This window comes from Electrona antarctica (assembly GCF_951216825.1).
Source record: "Electrona antarctica genome assembly, contig: scaffold_93, whole genome shotgun sequence".
Lineage (NCBI taxonomy): Eukaryota > Metazoa > Chordata > Actinopteri > Myctophiformes > Myctophidae > Electrona > Electrona antarctica.
Genome location: NW_027638165.1, coordinates 122,811 through 148,408, shown reverse-complemented (window position 1 = coordinate 148,408; position 25,598 = coordinate 122,811). Strand labels below are relative to the sequence as shown.

Sequence of the window (25,598 nt, the reverse complement as noted above, 5' to 3'; positions counted from 1 at the left end):
TTCTGTTCTTTGACTATATAGAAGTATCTATTTGTACGTCTCTAAATGTTTTGATGAATTGAACATGGTGGACCCTCTTGTAAACAAGTGTAATGCTTTATGGTGTCGTCCACTCACAGTTAACAGTCTTTGTATTGAGTTTGTGCTTGAAATGTACTGTAATTCTGCAAACTGTTAATAAATATTTCAATCAATCAATCAATCAATCAATCAATCAATCGTTTACAAAATAGGCTAATGCATTTTCAGCCATTTGAAAATAGCCGATCTACAAGCTCTCAATGCGTAGATCTGCTATTTTCTAAATATGCTTTATACATTTATTTAATTTGAAAACTTGTGAAATATAAAACGACATTCTGCACAATGCTCTCCTCGAAGCCACCACAGGAGGGCGACACTGAGCCTTTTATACTTCATCCGTGATGAGCCGATCTGGAGAGCTTGTAGTTTTCGACCACGGCGCAGGCGCAGTAGCAGTACAGGGCCCAGTCACAGAATTCTACAGGTCACCCATTTCACCGTAACACACCGGAAACCTCTGTGTGATCAAGTGACGTGGCAGTGTTGCCATGTCCTCTCATTATAAGCGACGTTTTCCCTGTATCTTGTAAATATATATTTGTATTTGTGGGTTGATAAATGTTGTTTAATCCAGGGTTTCATTTAAATAAAATGTTTAATCCAGGGTTTCATTTTCAAGAGAAGGACCCCCAAAATAATATATATATTTGTCTGCGCGGACCCCCATCTGAAAACATGTTAAACCAGGGACCCCATACAAGATGTGTTTGTTAAAATGTATAAAAGATAATCCACTTTTGTATTTGTATTCTCTTCCAATATGTTTTGTTGTTGTAGTTGGAAATCTACAAGCTTGAGTTTGTAGATCTGCTATTTCCAACAACAACCCATAAGAGAAGATTATTTGATCTCTAGCAGTGATGATGCATTAGTCTACGGACCCACATTTAATGTCATTTCTATCTCTGGGACCCCCAAATTATATTGTAAAATCACTGTTAATTTAACTCTGAGAGTGTACAAATGGAACCAAATGGACCTGTTGGGGTTCATTTGGTTCCATTTAACTGGGGACCCCCGGAACTCCCACAAGGACCCTTGGGGTCCCCGGACCCCACTTTGAGAACCAATGGATTAAAGGTTGTTTTCACAGACCTTGTTGCTTGTTTCTCTCTGACAACCTGTCACCCCTTCTATGTTTACATCCTGCTGCTGCCAGAGTGTACATGTTGCCATGTTGGCTAGGCTAAGCTAAATGCTAACAGCTGTTTATTATTACTTTATATGGACATGACTGACGTCATCAACGTCAACAAACACTGAAGGTAAACAACAAACATGCATTTATTTATTTATTGACGTCATGAATATTCATGATTACAAAGAAGCACTAATATAAAGTAACTAGCTCAGGATGCTAACTGCAGCTAGCATGGCTGCTTCTGTCTTGTTGATAAGTTTACAAAGTTCTAAACCACAGTGACGTCATGACAATAATTATAATAAGTATGATTTATAATGATTGTTAAAAGCTCTTGTTTCCATTGTGCTCCTGTATTCAATTCATTAAGACATTTAAAGACATACAATGATAAACAAGACAAGCAATGATGTCAAGTTATAAGTGTGTGTGTGTGTGTGTGTGTGTGTGTGTGTGTGTGTGTGTGTGTCTAAGGGTTGCCCACCTGCCCCTGGCAGCTAAATAAAACACTAAGGGTTGCCCACCTGCCCCTGGCAGCTAAATAAAACACTAAGGGTTGCCCACCTACCCCTGGCAGCCAAATAAAATGCCCACCTGCCTTTGGCAGCTAAATAAAAAACTAAAGGTTGCCCACCTGCCCCTGGCAGCTAAATAAAACATTTGGGCAGGTGGAGTTTGCTTTCAGGTTGCCTGACCGTCCGGGCAAGTGCTCGTTTGAGAGGAGACGCAACTGTCTATAAACACAACACCAGATATCTGTCTAAACACCTGAACGTGTCCAGAGCTCTGTCTTCTATAAACACAACAGCAGATATCTGTCTAAACACCTGAACGTGTCCAGAGCTCTGTCTTCTATAAACACAACACCAGATATCTGTCTAAACACCTGAACGTGTCCAGAGCTCTGTCTTCTATAAACACAACACCAGATATCGGTCTAAACACCTGAACGTGTCCAGAGCTGTCTTCTATAAACACAACACCAGATATCTGTCTAAACACCTGAACGTGTCCAGAGCTGTCTTCTATAAACACAACACCAGATATCTGTCTAAACACCTGAACGTGTCCAGAGCTCTGTCTTCTATAAACACAACACCTGATATCTGTCTAAACACCTGAACGTGTCCAGAGAGCTCTGTCTTCTATAAACACAACACCAGATATCTGTCTAAACACCTGAACGTGTCCAGAGCTCTGTCTTCTATAAACACAACACCCGATATCTGTCTAAACACCTGAACGTGTCCAGAGCTCTGTCTTCTATAAACACAACACCAGATATCTGTCTAAACACCTGAACGTGTCCAGAGAGCTCTGTCTTCTGTAAACACAACAACAGATATCTGTCTAAACACCTGGACGTGTCCAGAGCTCTGTCTTCTATAAACACAACAACAGATATCTGCCTAAACACCTGAACGTGTCCAGAGAGCTCTGTCTTCTATAAACACAACACCAGATATCTGTCTAAACACCTGAACGTGTCCAGAGCTCTGTCTTCTATAAACACAACAACAGATATCTGTCTAAACACCTGAACGTGTCCAGAGCTCTGTCTTCTATAAACACAACAACAGATATCTGTCTTAACACCTGGACGTGTCCAGAGCTCTGTCTTCTATAAACACAACAACAGATATCTGCCTAAACACCTGAACGTGTCCAGAGAGCTCTGTCTTCTATAAACACAACACCAGATATCTGTCTAAACACCTGAACGTGTCCAGAGCTCTGTCTTCTATAAACACAACAACAGATATCTGTCTAAACACCTGAACGTGTCCAGAGCTCTGTCTTCTATAAACACAACACCAGATATCTGTCTAAACACCTGAACGTGTCCAGAGCTCTGTCTTCTATATAAACACAACACCAGATATCTGTCTAAACACCTGAACGTGTCCAGAGCTCTGTCTTCTATAAACACAACAACAGATATCTGTCTAAACACCTGAACGTGTCCAGAGCTCTGTCTTCTATAAACACAACACCAGATATCTGTCTAAACACCTGAACGTGTCCAGAGCTCTGTCTTCTATAAACACAACACCAGATATCTGTCTAAACACCTGAACGTGTCCAGAGCTCTGTCTTCTATATAAACACAACACCAGATATCTGTCTAAACACCTGAACGTGTCCAGAGCTCTGTCTTCTGTAAACGCGACACCAGATATCTGTCTAAACACCTGAACGTGTCCAGAGCTCTGTCTTCTATAAACACAACACCAGATATCTGTCTAAACACCTGAACGTGTCCAGAGAGCTCTGTCTTCTATAAACACAACAACAGATATCTGTCTAAACACCTGAACGTGTCCAGAGCTCTGTCTTCTATAAACACAACAGATATCTGTCTAAACACCTGAACGTGTCCAGAGAGCTCTGTCTTCTGTAAACACAACACCAGATATCTGTCTAAACACCTGAACGTGTCCAGAGCTGTCTTCTATAAACACAACACCAGATATCTGTCTAAACACCTGAACGTGTCCAGAGAGCTCTGTCTTCTATAAACGATGTAAATGATGTCACTAACAGGTCGTGAATAGGTAATTAACAGTGTTAATGATCTCGTTAACAGGTCGTTAACAGTGTTAATGATCTCGTTAACAGGTCGTTATGGAGGCCGTAAAGGACCTAGTGGTCTCCTGCCTCCACAGAGATCCGGTAGCAGCAGACCTTCGTCTCAGCCTGTTCGTTGCTGCTGCTCAGAGTTACAAGAGAGACTCTGTCCTGAGACCGTTTCCTCCCACGTACGTCAGCACACACAACAACAAAGACTTTGAGGAGCTGGTAAGATATATTAACTTATATTATAAATTATAATATGTAATAGGCTACTATATTAACTTATATACAAGATGTATTAGTATTCGATCTAGCAACATGTTTCTCATCGTCCGATAAATACTGGGATTCAATTTACACCTTTTACACCTTAGTTAAGAACGATAGCACAGAACTGCCAAAACTGCAAAAATGGCGGAACTTTCACGAAAACAAAAAGGGCTTAACCCGTAGGCCTAATTATAATATGTATTATTCTACAGTGGACAGATGCCAGCTCGTTGCCCGGCATGATGATGATGATGATGATGATGATGATGATGATGATAATAATAATCTCTAGTTATTAGATGCCAGCTCGTTGCCTAGGGTGAGGGACCTGGATAATAATAATAATAATACTAGAAAAGGATCGCTGCAAGCAGCGATAAGGCCGGACCAAGCAGGAAGGCAATAAGAATAATATGCACAAGAAACATGGAAGACTAAACTTGAGAAAAAGACCATGGAATTGTGACAGGGTCGGTTTTTTATAGTGGGAGGCAGGTACGGGTTCTTGAAGACTCATACACAGAGTTGGCGGTGCCCAGATTTGAACCCATGACCTTGTGTTGCAAAGGCAAGAGCTCTACCTACCGAACTAACAAGCAAAATCATTCAGTGTTTTTGTAGCAAGTTGCACAAGGAGAACTAATGATAAGGTGGGTAAAGATAAATTAATTGACTGCATATAAACCAGAAAATGTACCAGATTTAGACGAGGAGCTCAATGAGTGAGTGAAAACCAATGAAATGAGTCGGAAACAGGGATTAAAGGTTAACTGAAATTATTATTAAACTTCACAGAAAATAAACAGCTTTGAACATTCATGAAAAACAAACAAATGGGGCCCACTTTAAGTTGTTGAATTGAAAAGTCCCCGTTCAGTTCCTATTCAGTTCAGGGAAAGCAGTCTCTTTCTCCAATTTGGAGAACCAGATTACCACATTTGTGGGTGAAGGGGGGGATTCAGAGTTCCGGTCTTTGTTTCAAAATCACTGTTGTACAACATCAAATAATCTATCAATTCATGAGTAAAGAACCTGATTTGATCAGGATCAAGTTCTTTATACATGTTTCTCACTAAACAAATCAGTTTCTAGCATTGTTACGGCCCTTTAACATAAAAGGATACAAAGTCAGATCAAAAGTTTACAAAGATTTTACACATTTATTTAAAATCCTGCATTGCAAAATAGGGAATGATGGACAAGAATACAGTACTTACGACCCAAAAAGGGAACACAACTGTTCAGTTTGGGTGTTTGGGAGACAATGGGCCTCATGCGCCAACCGTTCTTAAGAAGTTCTTAAAGGGGCATTCCACTCATTTTCAACATTTTACTATGTCATTAATATACCTTAGAGCTGTTGTGTGGAAATAATAAAAAAGTCCCCCCCATTCTGTGTTTCCTAGAACTAGAGGTCTGAAAAAAATCATTAACATGGTGAAACGCATCTTGATGACATCATCAAGATGCGTTTCACCATGTTAATGATTTTTTTCATACTTAACAGTTCTAGGAAACACAGAATGGGGGGACTTTTTTATTATTCCACACAACAGCTCTAAGGTATATTAATGACATAGTAAAATGTTGAAAATGGGTGGTTTTCCCCTTTAAGAGGAAATTGGTTCTTAGACCCACTTAGGAAGTTTTTAAGAAAGTTTTGGGATCCCTCAATCTTTTCTTAGCTGTGATTTGTTCGTAGGTAAGAACAGAATCTACGCACACTGTGGAGCACTCTTAGGGTGCCTTTTTCGTTCTTAAGTGCAATCTGAAAACATAAAGGGAAAACAGCGCCATCTGCATGATGCTCAAAGTTTGGTCTGAGGACCTCAAGGGGTCCTTGAGGAAGTTCCAGGCAGTCCACAGCAAAATATGGAATATTTTACCACTTTAATCCCATTTTATACTTTGGAAATAGCCGATCTACAAGCTCACAAACGCGTCCCATTACTGCCCATTTTGAGCTCGTAGATCGGCTATTTTCAAAACATTTTGATAAATCTTCAAAACATTACCCTAGCAGAAAATATTTTCATATGGGGGTCTGCAGAATGCATGTCAATTTGGGGGTCCTTGACATGAAAATGTTTGAGAACCACTGGTTTAGAGTTCACAACCCAACCCAAACAAACGCACCATACCCACCACATAACCCCCCCCCCCCCTCCCGCCATCACCCCCCCCCCCCAGTTGACTATTGTGAGATAAATAATAAAATACATTCATGAATATTGAAAATATTAAAATATTGAAATATTGAAAATGTGAAATTTTCTGTTCACTTCAGTACCTCCACAGTATTATTGATTTTTAATGTTTGGAGTCTGGTGTTCCACCATATTTAGACTTTAGTTTAGGTATTCTTGACTTCACTCAACTTTATTTCTATGTGTGAGGTCCTGTGAGCTGCAATCACACACAGGTGTGACTGCAGGCAAGGCCATGGAGTCATGCAAAACTACACCCACCTGGGTGAACACAGGTAGGAAAGTGAATTCCCAATGCCTTATATGGGATTGGTGGGGCGGTTCCCTATGGTAATTAGGATGCTAATTAGGATATGTGGGGCGTCTACCTATGATAATTTGAATGAACTGGCACACCCCTTCAAGTTACGAGGATTTGGATTCATCATCATAAGAACATGCTTACGAACAATTCTGCCTACTTAAGAACGTTTCATGAATCTGACTGGACTTCTCTTAGGAATTCACTTAGGAAGAAATGTAAGAGGAAAAGTTAGGAACTTATTGGCGCATGAGGCCCATTGAGCTGCTGGCCACAAGTCCTCTTATATAGCCTGCAACTAATCAAGAACAGCTGACTAAGGGTGTGGCTCAGGTGATTGACAGGTGAGGCACTTTAGACCAGCAGAGGTCAGCAAAGCCACAGGCACTACAACAGAACAAAGACAGAATTTCACAAAACGGCAATTTTCATTGGCTCATAAAACCTTCATTTTTTCACTTACAAAAACGTACTATACTTTCCCATGTCCGTATAGGTCCAAAGTTCACGTGCATTTTGATCAAAGACCCTGGGAGGAGATGCATTTTAATTGATTTTCATATAATTCAAAATGGCGGGTGATCTAGAGGTCAGAGGTCAAAAGTAACAGCGCAGAACTTGTTCGGCATGAGGAGACGCATATGTGTGTCGAGGTTTCATTGCCGACGGTCAAACGGTTCATGAGCTATGCGTGGTCAAAGTTTGCATTTTCAATATAGCGCCACCCTTTGGCCAATGGTTGTGGGCTTCGCATCCTCACCGTTTGGCATGGCCCTCTACCATATCTCCAAATTTCGCGAAAACCGACTGCACGGTTCAGCCAGAACTGCTATTTTTGGCGGAAGAAAATAAATAGCAATTTAAAAAAAGGACCAAGTTCTTTCAGAACTGCTTGGTCCTTTAATAATGTGTATGTATTGTAGTTAACAGATGCCAGCTTGTTGCCTGGGGTGAGGGACCTGGTTACTAATAATAATAATAATAATATAATGTGTATGTATTGTAGCTAACAGATGCCAGCTCGTTGCCTGGGGTGAGGGACCTGGTGAGACTCAAAGCAGGAGAATCTGACCAGCATTTATCTCTGGTTCACTGGGTTCTGAGTTCTAGAGGCTTCGCTGTGAAGACCCTGCATAAGGAAGAGGTTGGTAGGACCCTAACCCTATCCTTAACTCTACGCCCCTAGCCCCTAACCCTATCCTTAACTCTACGCCCCTAACCCTATCCTTAACTCTACGCCCTTAGCCCCTAACCCTATCCTTAACTCTACGCCCCTAGCCCCTAACCCTATCCTTAACTCTACGCCCCTAGCCCCTAACCCTATCCTTAACTCTACGCCCCTAGCCCCTAACCCTATCCTTAACTCTACGCCCCTAGCCCCTAACCCTATCCTTAACTCTACGCCCCTAGCCCCTAACCCTATCCTTAACTCTACGCCCCTAACCCTATCCTTAACTCTACGCCCCCTAGCCCCTAACCCTATCCTTAACTCTACGCCCCTAGCCCCTAACCCTATCCTTAACTCTACGCCCCTAGCCCCTAACCCTATCCTTAACTCTACGCCACTAGCCCCTAACCCTATCCTTAACTCTACGCCCCTAGCCCCTAACCCTATCCTTAACTCTACGCCCCTAGCCCCTAACCCTATCCTTAACTCTACGCCCCTAGCCCCTAACCCTATCCTTAACTCTACGCCCCTAGCCCCTAACCCTATCCTTAACTCTACGCCCCTAGCCCCTAACCCTATCCTTAACTCTACGCCCCTAGCCCCTAACCCTATCCTTAACTCTACGCCACTAGCCCCTAACCCTATCCTTAACTCTACGCCCCTAGCCCCTAACCCTATCCTTAACTCTATGCCCCTAGCCCCTAACCCTATCCTTAACTCTACGCCCCTAGCCCCTAACCCTATCCTTAACTCTACGCCCCTAGCCCCTAACCCTTAAAGAACAGGTAGGTCTGGTAACTCTGGTTCACTGGGTTCTGAGTTCTAGAGGCTTCGCTGTGAAGACCCTCCATAAGGAAGAGGTTGGTAGGACCCTAACCCTATCCTTAACTCTACGACCCTAGCCCCTAACTCTACAGTGTGTATTGTATAAGGGTGGTAGTACAGTATGTATTGTATATAATAGAATTATAATGTGTTCCAGTATGCTACGCTGTGCAGTCTGGAGGGCCTCTACATGTATTTATATATCGGGGTATATATATTATATATGTATTGTGTATATATAATGTTTTTGTCTTCAGTATGCTAAGCTGTGCAGCCTGGCGGGCATCGAGGGCCCGGCCACGCCCGTGCCAGACTTCCTGTTTGAGGTGGAATACAGCGAGCAGCTCAACGTCCACTTCCAGAAAACCAGAGGAGAACGAGACGTTTTCTACGCCTTCCACGGGAGTCGCCTGGAGAACTTCCACTCTATTGTTTATAACGGGCTTCACTGTCACCTTAACAAGGTACCCTAACCCTTAAACCCTAAACCCTAACCCCTAAACCCTAACCCCTACACCCTAACCCCTACACCCTAACCCCTAAACCCTAACCTCTAAACTATACACTATAATATATACCTGGAGAACTTCCACTCTATTGTTTATAATGGGCTACAGTTCACCTTAACAAGGTACCCTAACCCTTAAACCCTAAACCCTAACCCCTAAACCCTAAACCCTACCATATACACTATAATATATACTGGAGAACTTTGTGCATGCACATCACTTCCCTGTTTACCGCTGCAGAAAGAATGCCTCGTATCTCCTAATCCAGCTCCATTTCTGACTTCAACATGCCTCTCGTTCAAAATATGAACGCGAGGGATTATTCAGCGACTTTATCTTACGATAGCGAGGTAAGCAGGCAAAAATATGTCTCCCGTTTTTGGTCCAGAACGGAAGGGGGGTGGGGGGGCTTACAGAGTAAAAGCTGCCCTATCTGCGCGGCACCCCGAGCTGTTATTTCGAAAGAAATCCCGGCGTGGATTGTGTTAATGCGTCTTACTGGTGTATTGTACATGGTTATGTTTCAGACGTCCCTGTTTGGCGAGGGAACCTATCTGACCTCTGACCTCAGCATGGCGGTGCTGTACAGCCCTCACGGTAACGGCTGGAGGGAAAGTCTCCTGGGGTCTCAGCTGAGCTGCGTGGCGCTGTGTGAGGTCATCGACCACCCAGAGGTCAAATGTCAGGTGAAGAGAAAAGGTACGGCGAGGTCATCTGGCCATTATCTTATTGTTGAGGGGCTCTAGCGCCCCCTATATACCGCTTTAACTCAACCACCGCCATATACAGCTTTGATGTTTGTTATTGAGGGGCGCTAGCCCCTCCTATATACAGCTTTGATGTTTGTTATTGAGGGGCGCTAGCCCCTCCTATATACAGCTTTGATGTTTGTTATTGAGGGGCGCTAGCCCCTCCTATATACAGCTTTGATGTTTGTTATTGAGGGCAGGCAGGCACGCACGCACGCGTGTGCGTGTGCGTGCGCGTGCGTGTGTGTGTGTGTGTGTGCGTGTGTGTGTCTGTGTGGAGAGAAGGCTCTGTGTCTAGACCTCCTCCGGTGTTTCAGGGAGACGCAGCTATACATCTCCTTACAACCGTGTTCTACCGGCACATTTATGACAAAATACAATAATCGTCTTTTTTTGGCACCGATATTAATGAAACTTATGAATATTGAAGCCCTAGCATACATACAATGCTGGTCCCTTATTGGCTGGTGGACGACACCGACATACATACAATGCTGGTCCCTTATTGGCTGGTGGACGACACCGACATACATACAATGCTGGTCCCTTATTGGCTGGTGGACGACACCGACATACATACAATGCTGGTCCCTTATTGGCTGGTGGACGACACCGACATACATACAATGCTGGTCCCTTATTGGCTGGTGGACGACACCGACATACATACAATGCTGGTCCCTTATTGGCTGGTGGACGACACCGACATGCATACAATGCTGGTCCCTTATTGGCTGGTGGACGACACCGACATACATACAATGCTGGTCCCTTATTGGCTGGTGGACGACACCGTCATACATACAATGCTGGTCCCCTATTGGCTGGTGGACGACACCGACATACATACATACATAACCGACATACCCAGCCGATCGCAGTACGTGCACTAATAATGTTATTGTAATGTATGTAGATTAATAATAATGATAATAATAATAATAATAATGATGTTGTTCTAATGTGTTCTAGATTGCCAGCAGGTGGACCGGCAGCGTTCCAGGGCCAGTAATGATGATAATGATAATGATGTTATTGTAATGTCTCTAGATTGCCAGCAGGTGGACCGGCAGCGTTCCAGGGCCAGTAATGATGTTATTGTAATGTCTCTAGATTGCCAGCAGGTGGACCGGCAGCGTTCCAGGGCCAGTAATGATGTTATTGTAATGTCTCTAGATTGCCAGCAGGTGGACCGGCAGCGTTCCAGGGCCAGTAATGATGTTATTGTAATGTCTCTAGATTGCCAGCAGGTGGACCGGCAGCGCTCCAGGGCCAGGAACAGTGAAGGAGGAGAAGTTCCTCAGAAATACTTCATCGTCACCAACAACCAACTGTTGAGAGTGAAATACCTGCTGGTGTACTCGCAGAGGACACGTCTGTCCAGGTGAAGATATAATGTATAAATGGTGTACTCTAAGAGGATAATAATAATAATAACTAGAAATGCACTCTGTCGAGGTGCCAACTTGCACCTTGCACACCAGTAGAAGTGTGCGTGGGCGCGTGTGTGTGCGTGGGCGCGCGTGTGTGTGTGCGTGGGCGCGCGTGTGTGTGTGCGTGGGCGCGTGTGTGTGTGCGTGGGCGCGTGTGTGTGTGCGTGCACACATCCCAGCAGAACTTCCTGGGTGGTCATGTATTGTATATAATAGTCTCCAGGCAACTATTCCACAATCTCCGAATGGTATTTATATACAGGGGATTCACACTATGGTCCTGGATGGTACATACAGGGGATTCACACTATGGTCCTGGATGGTACATACAGGGGATTCACACTATGGTCCTGGATGGTACATACAGGGGATTCACACTATGGTCCCGGACGCGCTCTCGGGACCACTTGGCAGGTGTTGTGGTAGTATGAACCTTGGCAGGTGTTGTGGTAGTATGAACCCCTATAGGACCACTTGGCAGGTGTTGTGGTAGTATGAACCTTGGCAGGTGTTGTGGTAGTATGAACCCCTATAGGACCACTTGGCAGGTGTTGTGGTAGTATGAACCTTGGCAGGTGTTGTGGTAGTATGAACCCCTATAGGACCACTTGGCAGGTGTTGTGGTAGTATGAACCTTGGCAGGTGTTGTGGTAGTATGAACCCCTATAGGACCACTTGGCAGGTGTTGTGGTAGTATGAACCCCTATAGGACCACTTGGCAGGTGTTGTGGTAGTATGAACCCCTATAGGACCACTTGGCAGGTGTTGTGGTAGTATGAACCCCTATAGGACCACTTGGCAGGTGTTGTGGTAGTATGAACCCCTATAGGACCACTTGGCAGGTGTTGTGGTAGTATGAACCCCTATAGGACCACTTGGCAGGTGTTGTGGTAGTATGAACCCCTATAGGGACCACTTGGCAGGTGTTGTGGTAGTATGAACCCCTATAGGACCACTTGGCAGGTGTTGTGGTAGTATGAACCCCTATAGGACCACTTGGCAGGTGTTGTGGTAGTATGAACCCCTATAGGGACCACTTGGCAGGTGTTGTGGTAGTATGAACCCCTATAGGGACCACTTGGCAGGTGTTGTGGTAGTATGAACCCCTATAGGACCACTTGGCAGGTGTTGTGGTAGTATGAACCCCTATAGGGACCACTTGGCAGGTGTTGTGGTAGTATGAACCCCTATAGGGACCACTTGGCAGGTGTTGTGGTAGTATGAACCCCTATAGGACCACTTGGCAGGTGTTGTGGTAGTATGAACCCCTATAGGACCACTTGGCAGGTGTTGTGGTAGTATGAACCCCTATAGGACCACTTGGCAGGTGTTGTGGTAGTGTGAACCCCTATAGGACCACTTGGCAGGTGTTGTGGTAGTATGAACCCCTATAGGACCACTTGGCAGGTGTTGTGGTAGTGTGAACCCCTATAGGACCACTTGGCAGGTGTTGTGGTAGTATGAACCCCTATAGGGACCACTTGGCAGGTGTTGTGGTAGTATGAACCCCTATAGGACCACTTGGCAGGTGTTGTGGTAGTATGAACCCCTATAGGACCACTTGGCAGGTGTTGTGGTAGTATGAACCCCTATAGGACCACTTGGCAGGTGTTGTGGTAGTATGAACCCCTATAGGGACCACTTGGCAGGTGTTGTGGTAGTATGAACCCCTATAGGGACCACTTGGCAGGTGTTGTGGTAGTATGAACCCCTATAGGGACCACTTGGCAGGTGTTGTGGTAGTATGAACCCCTATAGGGACCACTTGGCAGGTGTTGTGGTAGTATGAACCCCTATAGGGACCACTTGGCAGGTGTTGTGGTAGTATGAACCCCTATAGGACCACTTGGCAGGTGTTGTTGTAGTATGAACCCCTATAGGACCACTTGGCAGGTGTTGTGGTAGTATGAACCCCTATAGGACCACTTGGCAGGTGTTGTGGTAGTGTGAACCCCTATAGGGACCACTTGGCAGGTGTTGTGGTAGTATGAACCCCTATAGGGACCACTTGGCAGGTGTTGTGGTAGTATGAACCCCTATAGGGACCACTTGGCAGGTGTTGTGGTAGTATGAACCCCTATAGGGACCACTTGGCAGGTGTTGTGGTAGTATGAACCCCTATAGGACCACTTGGCAGGTGTTGTGGTAGTATGAACCCCTATAGGGACCACTTGGCAGGTGTTGTGGTAGTATGAACCCCTATAGGGACCACTTGGCAGGTGTTGTGGTAGTATGAACCCCTATAGGACCACTTGGCAGGTGTTGTGGTAGTATGAACCCCTATAGGACCACTTGGCAGGTGTTGTGGTAGTGTCAACCCCTATAGGACCACTTGGCAGGTGTTGTGGTAGTATGAACCCCTATAGGGACCACTTGGCAGGTGTTGTGGTAGTATGAACCCCTATAGGGACCACTTGGCAGGTGTTGTGGTAGTGTGAACCCCTATAGGGACCACTTGGCAGGTGTTGTGGTAGTATGAACCCCTATAGGGACCACTTGGCAGGTGTTGTGGTAGTATGAACCCCTATAGGGACCACTTGGCAGGTGTTGTGGTAGTATGAACCCCTATAGGACCACTTGGCAGGTGTTGTGGTAGTGTGAACCCCTATAGGGACCACTTGGCAGGTGTTGTGGTAGTATGAACCCCTATAGGACCACTTGGCAGGTGTTGTGGTAGTATGAACCCCTATAGGGACCACTTGGCAGGTGTTGTGGTAGTATGAACCCCTATAGGACCACTTGGCAGGTGTTGTGGTAGTATGAACCCCTATAGGACCACTTGGCAGGTGTTGTGGTAGTATGAACCCCTATAGGACCACTTGGCAGGTGTTGTGGTAGTATGAACCCCTATAGGACCACTTGGCAGGTGTTGTGGTAGTATGAACCCCTATAGGACCACTTGGCAGGTGTTGTGGTAGTGTGAACCCCTATAGGACCACTTGGCAGGTGTTGTGGTAGTATGAACCCCTATAGGACCACTTGGCAGGTGTTGTGGTAGTATGAACCCCTATAGGACCACTTGGCAGGTGTTGTGGTAGTATGAACCCCTATAGGGACCACTTGGCAGGTGTTGTGGTAGTATGAACCCCTATAGGACCACTTGGCAGGTGTTGTGGTAGTATGAACCCCTATAGGGACCACTTGGCAGGTGTTGTGGTAGTATGAACCCCTATAGGGACCACTTGGCAGGTGTTGTGGTAGTATGAACCCCTATAGGACCACTTGGCAGGTGTTGTGGTAGTATGAACCCCTATAGGACCACTTGGCAGGTGTTGTGGTAGTATGAACCCCTATAGGACCACTTGGCAGGTGTTGTGGTAGTATGAACCCCTATAGGACCACTTGGCAGGTGTTGTGGTAGTATGAACCCCTATAGGGACCACTTGGCAGGTGTTGTGGTAGTATGAACCCCTATAGGACCACTTGGCAGGTGTTGTGGTAGTATGAACCCCTATAGGGACCACTTGGCAGGTGTTGTGGTAGTGTGAACCCCTATAGGACCACTTGGCAGGTGTTGTGGTAGTATGAACCCCTATAGGACCACTTGGCAGGTGTTGTGGTAGTATGAACCCCTATAGGGACAACTTGGCAGGTGTTGTGGTAGTGTGAACCCCTATAGGACCACTTGGCAGGTGTTGTGGTAGTATGAACCCCTATAGGACCACTTGGCAGGTGTTGTGGTAGTATGAACCCCTATAGGACCACTTGGCAGGTGTTGTGGTAGTATGAACCCCTATAGGACCACTTGGCAGGTGTTGTGGTAGTATGAACCCCTATAGGACCACTTGGCAGGTGTTGTGGTAGTATGAACCCCTATAGGGACCACTTGGCAGGTGTTGTGGTAGTATGAACCCCTATAGGGACCACTTGGCAGGTGTTGTGGTAGTATGAACCCCTATAGGACCACTTGGCAGGTGTTGTGGTAGTATGAACCCCTATAGGACCACTTGGCAGGTGTTGTGGTAGTATGAACCCCTATAGGACCACTTGGCAGGTGTTGTGGTAGTATGAACCCCTATAGGGACCACTTGGCAGGTGTTGTGGTAGTATGAACCCCTATAGGACCACTTGGCAGGTGTTGTGGTAGTATGAACCCCTATAGGACCACTTGGCAGGTGTTGTGGTAGTATGAACCCCTATAGGACCACTTGGCAGGTGTTGTGGTAGTATGAACCCCTATAGGGACCACTTGGCAGGTGTTGTGGTAGTATGAACCCCTATAGGACCACTTGGCAGGTGTTGTGGTAGTATGAACCCCTATAGGGACCACTTGGCAGGTGTTGTGGTAGTGTGAACCCCTATAGGACCACTTGGCAGGTGTTGTGGTAGTATGAACCCCTATAGGGACCACTTGGCAGGTGTTGTGGTAGTATGAACCCCTATAGGGACCACTTGGCAGGTGTTGTGGTAGTATGAACCCCTATAGGGACCACTTGGCAGGTGTTGTGGTAGTATGAACCCCTATAGGGACCACTTGGCAGGTGTTGTGGTAGTATGAACCCCTATAGGGACCACTTGGCAGGTGTTGTGGTAGTATGAACCCCTATAGGGACCACTTGGCAGGTGTTGTGGTAGTATGAACCCCTATAGGGACCACTTGGCAGGTGTTGTGGTAGTATGAACCCCTATAGGACCACTTGGCAGGTGTTGTGGTAGTATGAACCCCTATAGGGACCACTTGGCAGGTGTTGTGGTAGTATGAACCCCTATAGGGACCACTTGGCAGGTGTTGTGGTAGTATGAACCCCTATAGGGACCACTTGGCAGGTGTTGTGGTAGTATGAACCCCTATAGGGACCACTTGGCAGGTGTTGTGGTAGTATGAACCCCTATAGGGACCACTTGGCAGGTGTTGTGGTAGTATGAACCCCTATAGGGACCACTTGGCAGGTGTTGTGGTAGTATGAACCCCTATAGGACCACTTGGCAGGTGTTGTGGTAGTGTGAACCCCTATAGGGACCACTTGGCAGGTGTTGTGGTAGTATGAACCCCTATAGGGACCACTTGGCAGGTGTTGTGGTAGTATGAACCCCTATAGGACCACTTGGCAGGTGTTGTGGTAGTATGAACCCCTATAGGACCACTTGGCAGGTGTTGTGGTAGTATGAACCCCTATAGGACCACTTGGCAGGTGTTGTGGTAGTATGAACCCCTATAGGACCACTTGGCAGGTGTTGTGGTAGTATGAACCCCTATAGGGACCACTTGGCAGGTGTTGTGGTAGTATGAACCCCTATAGGACCACTTGGCAGGTGTTGTGGTAGTATGAACCCCTATAGGACCACTTGGCAGGTGTTGTGGTAGTATGAACCCCTATAGGACCACTTGGCAGGTGTTGTGGTAGTATGAACCCCTATAGGACCACTTGGCAGGTGTTGTGGTAGTATGAACCCCTATAGGACCACTTGGCAGGTGTTGTGGTAGTATGAACCCCTATAGGGACCACTTGGCAGGTGTTGTGGTAGTATGAACCCCTATAGGACCACTTGGCAGGTGTTGTGGTAGTATGAACCCCTATAGGACCACTTGGCAGGTGTTGTGGTAGTATGAACCCCTATAGGACCACTTGGCAGGTGTTGTGGTAGTGTGAACCCCTATAGGACCACTTGGCAGGTGTTGTGGTAGTATGAACCCCTATAGGACCACTTGGCAGGTGTTGTGGTAGTATGAACCCCTATAGGACCACTTGGCAGGTGTTGTGGTAGTATGAACCCCTATAGGACCACTTGGCAGGTGTTGTGGTAGTATGAACCCCTATAGGACCACTTGGCAGGTGTTGTGGTAGTATGAACCCCTATAGGACCACTTGGCAGGTGTTGTGGTAGTATGAACCCCTATAGGACCACTTGGCAGGTGTTGTGGTAGTATGAACCCCTATAGGACCACTTGGCAGGTGTTGTGGTAGTATGAACCCCTATAGGACCACTTGGCAGGTGTTGTGGTAGTATGAACCCCTATAGGACCACTTGGCAGGTGTTGTGGTAGTATGAACCCCTATAGGACCACTTGGCAGGTGTTGTGGTAGTATGAACCCCTATAGGACCACTTGGCAGGTGTTGTGGTAGTATGAACCCCTATAGGACCACTTGGCAGGTGTTGTGGTAGTATGAACCCCTATAGGGACCACTTGGCAGGTGTTGTGGTAGTATGAACCCCTATAGGACCACTTGGCAGGTGTTGTGGTAGTATGAACCCCTATAGGACCACTTGGCAGGTGTTGTGGTAGTATGAACCCCTATAGGGACCACTTGGCAGGTGTTGTGGTAGTATGAACCCCTATAGGGACCACTTGGCAGGTGTTGTGGTAGTATGAACCCCTATAGGACCACTTGGCAGGTGTTGTGGTAGTATGAACCCCTATAGGACCACTTGGCAGGTGTTGTGGTAGTATGAACCCCTATAGGGACCACTTGGCAGGTGTTGTGGTAGTATGAACCCCTATAGGACCACTTGGCAGGTGGTGTGGTAGTATGAACCCCTATAGGACCACTTGGCAGGTGTTGTGGTAGTATGAACCCCTATAGGACCACTTGGCAGGTGTTGTGGTAGTGTGAACCCCTATAGGGACCACTTGGCAGGTGTTGTGGTAGTATGAACCCCTATAGGACCACTTGGCAGGTGTTGTGGTAGTATGAACCCCTATAGGGACCACTTGGCAGGTGTTGTGGTAGTATGAACCCCTATAGGGACCACTTGGCAGGTGTTGTGGTAGTATGAACCCCTATAGGGACCACTTGGCAGGTGTTGTGGTAGTATGAACCCCTATAGGGACCACTTGGCAGGTGTTGTGGTAGTATGAACCCCTATAGGACCACTTGGCAGGTGTTGTGGTAGTGTGAACCCCTATAGGGACCACTTGGCAGGTGTTGTGGTAGTATGAACCCCTATAGGACCACTTGGCAGGTGTTGTGGTAGTGTGAAAGATGCGTACCGTTCCCAAGAGCGGATCGCCCAACTGCTCCCGGGACCGATTGAAGTGGATCGCTGCAATGTGAAAGCATCGGGTGCGGAAGAAACAAGGCCTTGTTAGTCTACATGTGAATGTAGATCATGTACATGTGAATCATGGCCAGCGGGAACAAGGCCAATGTGAATCATGGCCAGCGGGAACAAGGCCAATGTGAATCATGGCCAGCGGGAACAAGGCCAATGTGAATCATGGCCAGCGGGAACAAGGCCAATGTGAATCATGGCCAGCGGGGACCAGGCAACCTTATCCGGGAACAGTTTGAATCAAACAGACTCAGTGTGAATCCCCCCATAGAGTCTGGAACTACACCGCCTGAAATCCCAGTAAGGAAGCTGCCATTTCCCTTCACGAAAATATATTTTTAAATATCTTTAGAGCTTATTTTTTTATTTCCTTTTCGGCTAAGCAACACGCTATATATGCTTAGATGATTTCTATTTATATTAGGATAAATATGCACGAATGTAAAGACAAAATGGAAGTGGGGAGGAGGCTCCACTTCCGCTTTTATATTTGACTCATGATCAGAGCTTCCGTTGCTCCAGACTGTATGACGGAAGCATTTATATTTTACTCGTGATCAGAGCTTCCGTTGCTCCAGACTGTATGACGGAAGCATTTATATTTTACTCGTGATCAGAGCTTCCGTTGCTCCAGACTGTATGACGGAAGCATTTATATTTTACTCATGATCAGAGCTTCCGTTGCTCCAGACTGTATGACGGAAGCATTTATATTTTACTCGTGATCAGAGCTTCCGTTGCTCCAGACTGTATGACGGAAGCATTTATATTTTACTCGTGATCAGAGCTTCCGTTGCTCCAGACTGTATGACGGAAGCATTTATATTTTACTCATGATCAGAGCTTCCGTTGCTCCAGACTGTATGACGGAAGCATTTATATTTTACTTATGATCAGAGCTTCCGTTGCTCCAGACTGTATGACGGAAGCATTTATATTTTACTCGTGATCAGAGCTTCCGTTGCTCCAGACTGTATGACGGAAGCATTTATATTTTACTCGTGATCAGAGCTTCCGTTGCTCCAGACTGTATGACGGAAGCATTTATATTTTACTCGTGATCAGAGCTTCCGTTGCTCCAGACTGTATGACGGAAGCATTTATATTTTACTCGTGATCAGAGCTTCCGTTGCTCCAGACTGTATGACGGAAGCATTTATATTTTACTCGTGATCAGAGCTTCCGTTGCTCCAGACTGTATGATGGAAGCATTTATATTTTACTCGTGATCAGAGCTTCCGTTGCTCCAGACTGTATGACGGAAGAATTTATATTTTACTCGTGATCAGAGCTTCCGTTGCTCCAGACTGTATGACGGAAGCATTTATATTTTACTCGTGATCAGAGCTTCCGTTGCTCCAGACTGTATGACGGAAGCATTTATATTTTACTCATGATCAGAGCTTCCGTTGCTCCAGTCTGTATGACGGAAGCATTTATATTTTACTCGTGATCAGAGCTTCCGTTGCTCCAGACTGTACGACGGAAGCATTTATATTTTACTCATGATCAGAGCTTCCGTTGCTCCAGACTGTATGACGGAAGCATTTATGTTTTACTCGTGATCAGAGCTTCCGTTGCTCCAGACTGTATGACGGAAGCATTTATATTTTACTCATGATCAGAGCTTCCGTTGCTCCAGTCTGTATGACGGAAGCATTTATATTTTACTCGTGATCAGAGCTTCCGTTGCTCCAGACTGTACGACGGAAGCATTTATATTTTACTCATGATCAGAGCTTCCGTTGCTCCAGACTGTATGACGGAAGCATTTGGAAACTGCGAGAGGCAACAGTCTGGCAACGCAAGACTATATATACCACGGTTATTATATCCATATTTGGTCATGTGTTTCAGACCTGGCAGGACTTCCTGGGTGGTCCGTCATCACTTCCTGGTCATGATGACATCATACATCCTGCTGCTCATGTGCATCGGTGCCTTTAGCTCCACCTCCTTCTGGAGCTTCTGGAACAGACTCTTCTAAACCCATATATGGTCATAAACCCCTCCCCTTTTTTCTAAACCCCTCCCATTTGTTCTAAACCCCTCCCATTTGTTCTAAACACCTCCCCTTTGTTCTAAACCCCTCCCATTTGTTCTAAACCCCTCCCGTTTGTGCTAACCCCCTCCCCTTTGTCTGTTTAAAGAACTCAAGGCTGTTATTAATTAATTAATATTAATTAGTATTAATGATATTAGTTCATTAGTGCCTTAATTTAATTGAACATCATTACAGACAATCTGAACTTCACCCTCAGACCTAGGGTGGTCCTCACCCAGGCCTCACCCAGGCCTCAGACTGGTGGTCCTCACCCAGGCCTCACCCAGGCCTCACACTGGTGGTCCTCACCCAGGCCTCACCCAGGCCTCACACTGGTGGTCCTCACCCAGGCCTCACCCAGGCCTCACACTGGTGGTCCTCACCCAGGCCTCACCCAGGCCTCACACTGGTGGTCCTCACCCAGGCCTCACCCAGGCCTCACACTGGTGGTCCTCACCCAGGCCTCACCCAGGCCTCACACTGGTGGTCCTCACCCAGGCCTCACCCAGGCCTCACACTGGTGGTCCTCACCCAGGCCTCACCCAGGCCTCACACTGGTGGTCCTCACCCAGGCCTCACACAGGCCTCACACTGGTGGTCTTCACCCAGGCCTCACACAGGCCTCACACTGGTGGTCCTCACCCAGGCCTCACACAGGCCTCACACTGGTGGTCCTCACCCAGGCCTCACACAGGCCTCACACTGGTGGTCCTCACCCAGGCCTCAACCAGGCCTCACACTGGTGGTCCTCACCCAGGCCTCACACAGGCCTCACACTGGTGGTCCTCACCCAGGCCTCACACTGGTGGTCCTCACCCAGGCCTCACCCAGGCCTCACACTGGTGGTCCTCACCCAGGCCTCACACTGGTGGTCCTCACCTAGGCCTCACACTGGTGGTCCTCACCTAGGCCTCACACTGGTGGTCCTCACCCAGGCCTCACACTGGTGGTCCTCACCCAGGCCTCACACTGGTGGTCCTCACCCAGGCCTCACCCAGGCCTCACACTGGTGGTCCTCACCCAGGCCTCACCCAGGCCTCACACTGGTGGTCCTCACCCAGGCCTCACACTGGTGGTCCTCACCCAGGCCTCACACTGGTGGTCCTCACCTAGGCCTCACACTGGTGGTCCTCACCCAGGCCTCACACTGGTGGTCCTCACCCAGGCCTCACACTGGTGGTCCTCACCCAGGCCTCACCCAGGCCTCACACTGGTGGTCCTCACCCAGGCCTCACCCAGGCCTCACACTGGTGGTCCTCACCCAGGCCTCACACTGGTGGTCCTCACCCAGGCCTCACACTGGTGGTCCTCACCTAGGCCTCACACTGGTGGTCCTCACCCAGGCCTCACACTGGTGGTCCTCACCCAGGCCTCACACTGGTGGTCCTCACCCAGGCCTCACCCAGGCCTCACACTGGTGGTCCTCACCCAGGCCTCACACTGGTGGTCCTCACTCAGGCCTGGGTGAGGCCTGGGTCTCACCCTGGGTGAGGCCTGGGTCTCACCCAGGGTGAGGCCTGGGTCTCACCCTGGGTGAGGCCTGGGTCTCAGGTCATATTTACTGTAAAGCGGGGCTCTGAGCTCATATTTACCATAAAGCTCGGGCGGCTCTGAGCTCATATTTACCGTAAAGCTCGGGCGGCTCTGAGCTCATATTTACCGTAAAGCGGGGCTCTGAGCTCATATTTACTGTAAAGCGGGGCTCTGAGCTCATATTTACTGTAAAGCGGGGCTCTGAGCTCATATTTACCGTAAAGTGGGGCTCTGAGCTCATATTTACCGTAAAGCTCGGGCGGCTCTGAGTTGAACAACAATGTTAGCGGCTCATTACTAAATGGTCGTTACCGCACGGTTGCAATATGAACGCTCCTGGAGACTCTTAAATAGACGACGATCACATTAGCTTTAGACGATTTTTAGCCGCTAGCTATTTTTTGCGGGACCGGAAACGGTCTTGTTTTTCGAGCGAAATAGAACGAGAGTCTACGGTGGCAGTACCCGTAGAGTTAACCCATTCAGGACGGGAACCCCTGTTTTAAGCATTATGTTATACTTTAGCTATTGAAAAAGAGCAGATCTGCAAGCTCGTACAAGCTTGTAGATCTGCTCTTTTTGAAATATCTTGAAAATCTGGCGAACATTTGAATATATATTCTTTCAGAGGGAACGTTTTTAACTCAAATCTTTGCTTCTGGGAGGTCCCTGGAACAACATATTTTCAAATACAGATAATTCTGAACATGTGTTGTACCAGGGACCCCCATCTGAACATGTGTTGTACCAGGGACCCCCATCTGAACATGTGTTGTACCATGGACCCCCATCTGAACATGTGATGTACCAGTGACCCCCATCTGAACATGTGTTGTACCAGTGACCCCCATCTGAACATGTGTTGTACCATGGACCCCCATCTGAACATGTGTTGTACCAGGGACCCCCATCTGAACATGTGTTGTACCAGGGACCCCCATCTGAACTTGTGTTGTACCAGGGACCCCCATCTGAACATGTGGTGTGTGTGTGTGTGTGTGTGTGTGTGTGTGTGTGTGTGTGTGTGTGTGTGTGTGTGTGTGTGTGTGTGTGTGTGTGTGTGTGTGTGTGTGTGTGTGTGTGTGTGTGTGTGTGTGTGTGGGGTACAGTCAGGCCTAATAATACAGCATCATTCATCTTATTGTGTTAAAGGGCCAATTCTGTCATTTTCATATCATTGTTTCTTTTCTGGGTCACTTCTGTCCAGCAAAGAGTGTAAAGTTAATGTCAGTCCAGCTTTAAGGCCAGTCCACATCAATGTAACAAAACAGTTTTAAGGCCAGTCCAGTTTTAACAAAACAGTTTTAAGGCCAGTCCACATCAATGTAACAAAACAGTTTTAAGGCCAGTCCACATCAATGTAACAAAACAGTTTTAAGGCCAGTCCACATCAATGTAACAAAACAGTTTTAAGGCCAGTCCACATCAATGTAACAAAACAGTTTTAAGGCCAGTCCACATCAATGTAACAAAACAGTTTTAAGGCCAGTCCACATCAATGTAACAAAACAGTTTTAAGGCCAGTCCACATCAATGTAACAAAACAGTTTTAAGGCCAGTCCACATCAATGTAACAAAACAGTTTTAAGGCCAGTCAACATCAATGTAACAAAACAGTTTTAAGGCCAGTCCACATCAATGTAACAAAACAGTTTTAAGGACATGCATGGTGTCACACTATAACACAAAACATGGCATGGATGCACCTGGGACGTATCCTCAGTGATGTATCCCAAGTTCACCTGGGACGTATCCTCAGTGATGTATCCCAAGTTCACCTGGGACGTATCCTCAGTGATGTATCCCACGGTCACCTGGGACGTATCCTCAGTGATGTATCCCAAGGTCATCGGGGTTTCGGGTCTCTTGAACATCATACCCCTCACTCAGGTGACCCAGCCGGGGTTGATCAAGTCCCGACTTACGTCCCAGTAGCTACCCTTGATCAGTCCCATTAGGGAATGACCAGGGCCACACAATCCGTTGGAACTACTCCAGAACTACTCTGCCAGGGCTGGGAGGTACGCTTCTGGCACATGGAGGGACTAGGCTCTGTGGGTTGACTCCTGTCCAGGCCCCTCCTACGTCTCACCAGGTCCACTCCTGCTCTGTAACCAGGCCCAGGACCTGTGCGTCACCAATGTATCTAGACACAACAAAACAGTTTTAAGGACATGTCACACCAATGCAACTAGTGACAACAAAACAGTTTTTAGGCCTAACCCTAACTTGTGACCTTCAGAAATCATGTCTGATGAAGGTCAGAGCGACCGAAACGTTGAATCTGAAATAAAGTATTTTTTTCTTTAAGTGAACACGTTGTACAAGTCTCTTCTTAATCACACACAAAACACACTGCTGATGTAAAACTAGCCTGTAGATCAGAACGTTTGGGGACATTTATGTTTCCTCATTTCTAAATGACATTATTCTTTAGAATAAATACATTAATATATTCAGCGTGCTTTCAAGTCATGTCCGCTGCAAGATGATGGTCGTTTGTAATCATGTTTTAAATCATAGTACTGTGATATTTATAATCATGTTTAGTTGTTTACATCATAGTACTGTGATATTTATAATCATGTTTAGTTGTTTACATCATAGTACTGTGATATTTATAATCATGTTTACATCACAGTACTGTGATATTTATGTTTACATCATAATAATGTGATATTACATCATAGTACTGTGATATTTATAATGTTTACATCATAGTACTGTGATATTTATGTTTACATCATAATAATGTGATATTACATCATAGTACTGTGATATTTATAATGTTTACATCACAGTACTGTGATATGTATAATGTTTACATCATAATACTGTGAGATTTATAATGTTTACATCATAATACTGTGATATTACATCATAGTACTGTGATATTTATAGTGTTTACATCATAGTACTGTGATATTTATAGTGTTTACATCATAATAATGTGATATTACATCATAGTACTGTGATATTTATAATGTTTACATCACAGTACTGTGATATTTATAATGTTTACATCATAATACTGTGATATTTATAATGTTTACATCATAATACTGTGATATTACATCATAGTACTGTGATATTTATAATGTTTACATCATAGTACTGTGATATTTATAATGTTTACATCATACTACTGTGATATTTGCATGTCATCCAATGTTTTGATGAATTGATTATGAAGGTCCCCAATGGAAACCGATGTGACCTCATCACATTTGTGATGACGGCTATGACCGTTTTTATCCCAAGGAGTGTATTTTGTGCAAAACTAATCCTTGGAATGGATTCAGAATCATGGAAACCCCCTAGTTTGACATGTCACATGCTACTTAAAGGACCACTTCACCACTTTTCAACATCTCTTCATATAATTGGTCCTCACTAATGTTCATGATAAAACACCACCATATTTTCCTACTCAGTCTGTGTCTCATAGGAGGGCTTTGGGCAGTTCGGACACCCGTCCATCATTAGGAGAGCAGATTATTTTTTAAACAAGATTTGTTTTAAAATATATTTAGATTTGTATTATCGTGAGAACGATGGCTTCAACTTTTGCATTGCAACTTTTCAGGAAAAGAAAGCCTCCTGTTTCTATTAGCTTGGATTCACCATCGATGATGTCACTGGTGGACGGGTTTCTGAACTGCCCACAGCCTTCCTATGAGTCAGACTGAGTAGGACATTTTTTTGGTATTTTATCATGAACATTAGTTAGGACCAATTATAGGAAGATAAGTTGAAAAGTGGTGAA

At 46.0% G+C, this 25,598-nt stretch overlaps 1 protein-coding gene and 1 long non-coding RNA gene across 2 annotated transcripts; both read left to right on the top strand.

The window, feature by feature from the left end:
* The first annotated feature begins 1,211 nt into the window (after nt 1-1,211).
* On the top strand, nt 1,212-20,632 carry parp16 (poly (ADP-ribose) polymerase family, member 16). Its single transcript, XM_079531228.1, has 7 exons — nt 1,212-1,349; nt 3,845-4,024; nt 7,584-7,721; nt 8,828-9,034; nt 9,607-9,778; nt 11,068-11,212; nt 20,113-20,632. Exons 2-7 carry the CDS (start codon nt 3,851-3,853, stop codon nt 20,240-20,242), a joined length of 966 nt encoding a protein of 321 aa, XP_079387354.1. The 5' UTR covers nt 1,212-1,349; nt 3,845-3,850; the 3' UTR covers nt 20,243-20,632.
* A 647-nt stretch (nt 20,633-21,279) lies between these two features.
* Nucleotides 21,280-24,147, top strand: LOC306918339. Its single transcript, XR_013789324.1, has 2 exons — nt 21,280-22,345; nt 22,394-24,147. It is a non-coding gene; the product is annotated as an uncharacterized lncRNA (long non-coding RNA).
* The last annotated feature ends 1,451 nt before the right edge of the window (nt 24,148-25,598 follow it).

Bases quoted from the DNA above. Each gene is read 5' to 3' on its own strand.
- parp16 (XM_079531228.1), top strand. From the start codon at position 3,851: ATGGAGGCCGTAAAGGACCTAGTGGTCTCCTGCCTCCACAGAGATCCG. The intron at 4,025-7,583 runs GTAAGATATATT...TATGTATTGTAG, and splicing joins ACAAAGACTTTGAGGAGCTG to CTAACAGATGCCAGCTCGTT. The intron at 9,779-11,067 runs GTACGGCGAGGT...TAATGTCTCTAG, and splicing joins ATGTCAGGTGAAGAGAAAAG to ATTGCCAGCAGGTGGACCGG.